The following is a 7,173-nucleotide window of genomic DNA, read 5'->3' as shown; positions in this document are numbered from 1 at the left end:
ATTTACAACAACGACATCTGGCTGGACCATCTCATCTGAAACAGGGGCATCTGGTTGGACCACCTCCTCTGCCACATCACCAAGAACCACCTCATCAGCAATATGTGTCACATCTATCTTGACAGATGGGTTATGAACATCTTGAACCTGAACATCTCTGAGATGCTAAACTGATTTAACTGCTCGGCGTCAAGTGCTACGGAGTGCACGAAACTGCCTCTGCTCAGTCAACCATTTCTGGGGTGAACTGGTTGGAATCACTCGTTCAGCCCGTATTTGGGAAGACTCAGTATCAGCAGCCCTAGTCTAGTATGTCGCTCTATCTATCGCTCTACATATAATAGTGTCGTGTCTGCCCCTGTATTTCACTGCAAAAAATGGAAAGAATAAAAAATTAATAACTACCGGAAATTTCACTAAATTTACAATATTTCTAATTTTTTCAAAAATTCTAAAATTTCTGAGGAAAAACAATTTTTATAACTATCAGAAATTTTGAAATTTTCGAAGATTTGCAGGTCTATGGGTGTTCATGGGTGCGAGTTGACTCACGAACCCGATGATCCAAACTGAACCAACCGATAAATTACTCAAACTCATTCATTTATGGGTATACCCAACTCAATCCAGAATACATAATAATTCGTATAATTTTGGTTCGGATATCGGGTTTGAGTTTTGCAACTCGTTGACCCGTTGACTCAACTCATTGACGTGACTTTAATAATTTCTTATATTTTTATTATTATTTTAAATAAAATCATAAAATTAATATCTCATTAATAATCATAATTTAAAAAAAAAACATCAACTTATGTATTTTATGGAAATAACATGTCTAATTGAATTTTATACTATTATCAAATGTTATATTGCATTGATGATTTTTAGATATTATATGATGTGCTTCATCGAATTTGAGTACTATAAATGAATATGATTGTATTGAGTTGTGTTACATTTTTTTTTAATCGACAAAAATAATCTTAAAAAAATATTTTTTCTTTGAAATCACAAAACTCAACCAACTCAACTCATAAAATAACGGATCAGTTTAGGTCGATTTTGATAATAAAATTGCAGATTGGACGAAAAATCCAACCAAAAATGGATTGGATAACATATTATGACAAACTCAGTCCAACTCAACCTGTGTACACCCCATGCAGGTCATTTTGTAGTGAAAATTGTTAAATTTTTGGGATAAATATTTTCTTTATTATTAAAAGTTTTGAAATTTACGCAAATTTCTTTATTTACAATAAAGAAAACATGCTGTTTTTAAAAAAAATTCAGATAATTCTTTATTATTTATGCTAAATAGAAGACTAATATTCTTCAAGTTTAAATTACTTGCAGATTTATTTTTATAAGTTCAATATTTCTGTTGCTCTTTATTCCAGTTTAGGGTCATTTTCACTAGACTGATCTTCAAAGTAAGTTGAGATATCATAAGGAAAATCGCTTTTCTAACTAATAAAAACAATCAAAAAAGGTAGTCAAGAAAAAAAATAGTCAAAGCTTGTTTTGATCAAAGTAGTCTTCCTAACTATACACGAGTTTGAAACAATTCTTCATTGAGTTTACTCAAAATTTAAAATCAATTTTCAAGGTTTACATCACCACCCTCCCCTCCAGAGTCGCTCTATAAGCATCAACAAAACTCACCAGCAAGACTTCTTCTGATTAACATGAAGCAAAATAAAGGAATAGAAATATCAGTATTTTGAGCAAGAAAAGAAGTCCATAAGGTTTTTATTGTGTTTTAAATAAATGTGCCATACCCGCCGCAACTTAGCTTCTTCTTGACTATCAATGTAAGCAAGCAACTCTTCTTGCCTCATTAACGCTTCGTAGAGAGCCTATTGCACAGTCCAGAAAGTGTAAATGTAAGAGAATCACTCAGGTAAGGAACCAATGAGAAGCTATGCACACATAAAAGAATATAAGCACAACTGTAACAATCAATTTGAACATTTCAACATGAAGCGAATGGCTAATCAGAAATAAAAAATCTAAAACTTTTTTAACATAATAAGCAAACATAACATTCATCCATTAACCAACCATGTCAGATGAACCAGCTTTGGTGGCTGAAAATAATCAACAAGCAAACGTAACATTTATTTTTCTCTTCATTGATTTAGTCTTTTAACTTATAAACAAATATCTTCCATGCTTTGTGAAATATTTTCTTCATATTAATGGTAACTTAAATCAGACATTAAAAAGAATAAAATATTGGTTCCTTTTCAATTTATGTGCTTATATTCATAGAGCAGTTAGCTACTGGGTGCAAGGCATGTTATAAGTTTTTCGGAGTATAGAGGAGACAATAAGGTATGAACATACAACCTCATGCCGTACTATCCAAACCACTCACCGTGACTGCAGTTTCTTATAAAATATAACGTAGAACAAAAATATAGCATCCTACCTTTTTAGTTGCAATTAGCTCTGCCTCCAAACCATCCACCCGGCAGACAGCAGCATTTAGTAATTCTGCTTTCTGCCAAGGCATCTCAGATGGCTTAGACTTTAGCATGTCAACCTTCTCTTCGAGCTCAGTTAACCTTTTCATCATGGAGGATAAGGCACTTGTCTTTGTATTTGATGGAGTTGGGGACTTGTTTGTGGTATCAAGAGTTAGCTCTGAAGTACTCTTATTGAATGATACTGATGGAAGTTTCTTGGTGACATGCCATGCAAGTGAATGGAAGAAAGTAAACATAGTCAAAAAGAAAAATGAGAGAGCTATCCAAATCCGAGCTTGAATACTTTCTGGTGGCTTTGGAGTGTCAGGAAGGGGGGTTCCTGTAATGGAAACATTTCCAGAGCAAAATCAATAATTAAAATCAAGATACAAGCAAGGCACCAATTATGCCAAAAGCATAAGTGTTTAGGAGTAGGTGGACTTGTTTATATTCCAAATCAGCCCTGAGCTCAAACAGAGGCCTTTTGTGCTTAAAGCGTTGACAAGCACAAAATTCATGTCAAGGATCAACTGCTCCAAGAACTTAAATTTCAATTGCATGCGCTGGGTAGGTTTGTTTTTAAAGTCAATAAATTCAGTACAGCAGGTATATGATAAACGATTTCCATAAGTTACCCTATTTTGTTAGTTGAAATTAAAACTCAAATTTTAAAAACTAAATATAAATTAGTCTATATTAGACAAGGCAGTGGATTCCTATTTGTTGCAATAGTGTATACTGCACAGTGTATTGACAATAGAATGAGCAATAAAGAAAACCATGTTTATGTCTTCAATAAAACCTATCAAAATATTTGTTAATATTGATCTAACATTGATTGGTCACGACTCACGAATTCATTATTTAATTGAACAGATTCTTTTATTACACTTGACATTATAGACTGAAGCTTGTGGTAGTGACATTCATGCATTTACATCCATCAAATGTCCCCCAAAGACTATGGGAATAATAAGTTTCTATAGAGTTTTATGACAACCCAACATACAGCACTCCAATTTTGATACTTTTGGTGAATAAGTGCTAGAAAGAGTATATATAAGATAAATAATAAGTTAAAGCTGCTAACCTTTTCTACTAGGTAACGTCTGGAGCGATGCTTGTTTCTTCCAGACAGCATCAACAGCTTTGTCTACCATTGGAATGTACTCATCATACCCAGCTAAGTTACCACTAACAGCATAGCTTGACTTTCCAACTACCTTTGACTGAAAGACAACACAAAATGTAAATAACTCATGTTTTGGGATTAGACTCTGGCTACTTGTCAAGCATTACATTAAAATTTGATCACCTTTGTGATACCTTTAAATATTGTGCCATTAAATTAAATAGACATTAAACTCACAGAATAATAGGTGCAAAGTGATTTGATAAAATTAAGCCATTAAAACTGATGAAGTGGAGGAATGCCCAAAAAAGTTGCAATCAATTAAAATCGTCCCATTTAAGAAAACAGTGAGTTAACAAAAGACAAGGTCTACACTTACTTCCTCACGAACAGGAGTCAACCTTAGGTTTGAGTAACTTTTCATCGCTTTTGGAGAAGCTATGTCTTCAGCTTCAGACCCCGATTCCGCTGTGGATGTATCACTGCCTTTTACCTACAATATCTATCAAATCATAAGAAAAGGACACTGAAGACGCAAAGGAATCAAAACAGGCTTCACTCAGTTCAAGCAAATAATGGAAATCGGACAACAAATTACCATTGGGCCTCGTGGCTTAGCATATGCAATAACCTTTCCCTCACTGTTTAAAACTTTTACCACTTGCCTTGGCCGCTTAGCTTCACCACTTAGAATCATCTACAAAATGTCCGCATACAATTATTTGATTTAGTATATCACCAGATGAACAATCAGAAGGCAAGTACTACGGCACATAGCCTAACCTTCTTAATTTCAGGGTTATTCCAGGGGCCTTTATCGGATCTGAGGCAACCTCCCTGATCTAAACATGTGCAGCTACCTCCCAAAAATTCTGGCAACTCGCTTTATTAAGATCACAAAAATTAGGCTATTTAAAGGATAATGTGAATTGGTTTTTAATATTGATGAGTGAAAACTATAATACACTGCATTGATATAAAAGGTCAATAGAAAAGAAAGGACAAAAATTCTAAAACATACAGAGAAATAGAAATGTGTAAGACACTCGTTATGTACCTTGCATTGATTACTTCAAGCAATTTGCTTTGGTATTTGTTCCCAAGAACCTAAATAATGATTCCAAAGAGACATCAAGCCAAACCACCAGCCTTAACCCATCAAAAAAATCACAAATATGAATCTTAGACAGCTAAAATATAGCAATTCTACATACATGAATCTTCGAAGTTGTTTTGGGATCAAGAAAAGATTTGACACTGCTCCACAGCATCCTAAACCCAGGGCCAGCATTTATGATAAACATTTGGCATAGAGTCTGTATCATTCATAAAAGAGAACAAAAGTCATTAATCATTGAGATTGAGACCTTAGTATATGTTCATCTTTAAAATTTCTTACAACTAGACCATCAAAATCAGAACAATGGACATAAAAAAAAACAGAGGAACTGAGATTGCTAACCTCCGGATAATTGTCACCGTCAATCTTTTGTAACCGCGTAATGAGTTCGCGGGCAGCTTTTGAAAAGTTCTTAAGGCCCTAAAGACACCAGTATAACATTAACATTTGTGCACGATACATAAACTCACAGACAATGCAATGTGGAACAACTAATAGCAACGTACCACGCCTTGAACATCTAAGATTGTAGTGCTTGAATCTATGTGCCTCTTAGAAGCAATAGTGCAAGCAGGAAACTTTATTGCAAAAGATTTCTCAAACTCCCTTACGTGGTACTTGACATATCTATCCATAGTTGTAACTTGCATAAGTTTGTTTGGATCCACTTTTCCAAGTCTTTCAATGTAAACAGGCCTTCCCTCCTTATCAACACCATGATGACCATGTGGATAATACTTGACTACTTCATTTATTTCTTTGAACTCAAATTCCTGATGAAAACAAGACATTTCAAACACATATGAAGCAATGGTATGAATAAGAACATCAATTAGGGCCTAGTTGGATAAACAGCTTATTTGCAGCTTATACTACAAGTGCATACGGATAAGCTTACATAAGCTATTTTTATAACAAAAGATAAAATAAATTTAAATTTCTTTTTATATATACTCCAAGTTGTTTTTATAAGTTCTCTTGGAGAACTTGATAAAGTCACCCAAACAGCGGCAGAAAACTTATGTCAGTAGATAAATTCAAATAAGTTCATCTCAAAGGTCAATCTTGTGTTACATAATTTACCTCCATGATCGTATCCGCACCAAAATCCTTCCTCCATTGTAGCATATCAGCCCACATATGCTTAGCTTTTTCAATATCAAACTTCCTCGCTTTAAGAAATCTGCACAAAAAAAAATACATAAATCAATTAAAAGAGTACATCTATTAAAATTTCATCAAAGTAAATAGCACCAATCAAGCATACCTTAACATCATATGATAATCATCATGCTTTTGAGGAAGCAATTCATCGAGGATCAACGACTGGCGAAACGCATCAACAGCTTGAAGCTCTTCGACATCACGAATATCCTCAATGGAAACAGAACTAACTCTGCCATCGCTTTTCGTCCTGCCACCTTTCTTCTTAAGAGAATGTTTAAGCTTAGAAGAAGCGTGAAGAGCTTTCTTCTTAAGCGACCCCATTCTAGTCCTTCTCTCGTCCTCAGAGTTCTCAAAATCAGATCTCCTTTCTCTTTTCTCATCACTACCAGAAAAACCCTCAAAACCTACGAAAACCAAAACCGCACAATGATAAACCAAACCACAAAGCAAAAATGAAGAATGAAACGAGAGAGAACAGAGAGGGAACTGACATGGAAGAGCGAAACGATCGACGGAGGAGGACATTGTAGTGTAGCATGCAAGGATGATGAATGTGAGAGGAAAGTAACGCTGAGAGATGAATTGAGAAAAACCCTAAGAAGAACAGAGAATAGCGCGTGGAAAGTGGTATGAGAAATGACGCGTGAGGTAAGAGTGGAAGGTGAGTGAATAAAAAGAAGAGAATGTTGAGTTGGTGAATCACGAGAAAATGATGGAAGGTTTTATTCCGACACTGCACTCTGTTGAGCTCTGATATCACCTGTTACTACTCATCACTTTTCATAGCACGCCTCATTCCTTCGTTATAATTTTAAATATTTACTATTTTATATTTTAATAATAATATAATTGCCGGTTAAAGACGGAAAAGCTACTAGCGTTGACCGACACGTGGCGGTGGTGATGAAGGGAAGAGCCGGCGTTTGGTTGGTTCTTTTTAATTTTCTCTTTTTTTGAAAAATGTTTTTCTTTATTTCTTGGAAAAAGGAAAAGGAAGCAGCCAATAAGGAACGGGTTAACTATTTGGTTGACCACATTAAAATAAGATACTCCTTCCATTATTAAAGTATTCCTTTAGTTTTAAAATAAATACTCTTTAAAATTTTCGCTCACACGTTAGGAATAATAATAAAGTTGTCAAAACACTTGTCTTATTAAATTAATAGCATTATTAATGTGTTGAAAGATGTCTTAAAAAAAAGAGTATTAAATAAAAGATATCAAAACATTGAAGTTTTTTTTTAAATATATAATTTTAAAAAAAAAATATCAAAAATATC

The 7,173-nt window shown here is 34.3% G+C and overlaps 1 protein-coding gene across 1 annotated transcript; it reads right to left on the bottom strand.

Moving 5' to 3' along the window:
• Window positions 1-1,512: 1,512 nt before the first annotated feature.
• On the bottom strand, window positions 1,513-6,688 carry LOC127101166 (phosphatidylinositol/phosphatidylcholine transfer protein SFH8). Its single transcript, XM_051038494.1, has 14 exons — window positions 6,385-6,688; window positions 5,994-6,297; window positions 5,810-5,909; window positions 5,233-5,499; window positions 5,069-5,146; window positions 4,821-4,922; window positions 4,664-4,713; window positions 4,390-4,489; window positions 4,205-4,303; window positions 3,986-4,099; window positions 3,565-3,703; window positions 2,438-2,814; window positions 1,785-1,862; window positions 1,513-1,682 (listed from the first exon to the last, which is right to left on the bottom strand). The coding sequence occupies exons 1-14, from the start codon at window positions 6,416-6,418 to the stop codon at window positions 1,665-1,667; spliced, it is 1,860 nt and encodes a 619-aa protein (XP_050894451.1). The 5' UTR covers window positions 6,419-6,688; the 3' UTR covers window positions 1,513-1,664.
• Between the last annotated feature and the right edge of the window lie 485 nt (window positions 6,689-7,173).

This window comes from Lathyrus oleraceus, chromosome 7 (assembly GCF_024323335.1).
Source record: "Lathyrus oleraceus cultivar Zhongwan6 chromosome 7, CAAS_Psat_ZW6_1.0, whole genome shotgun sequence".
NCBI classification, from domain to species: Eukaryota; Viridiplantae; Streptophyta; class Magnoliopsida; order Fabales; family Fabaceae; genus Lathyrus; species Lathyrus oleraceus.
The sequence above is the reverse complement of the archived record's forward strand: the minus strand, read 5'-3'. Positions and strand labels throughout refer to the sequence as shown.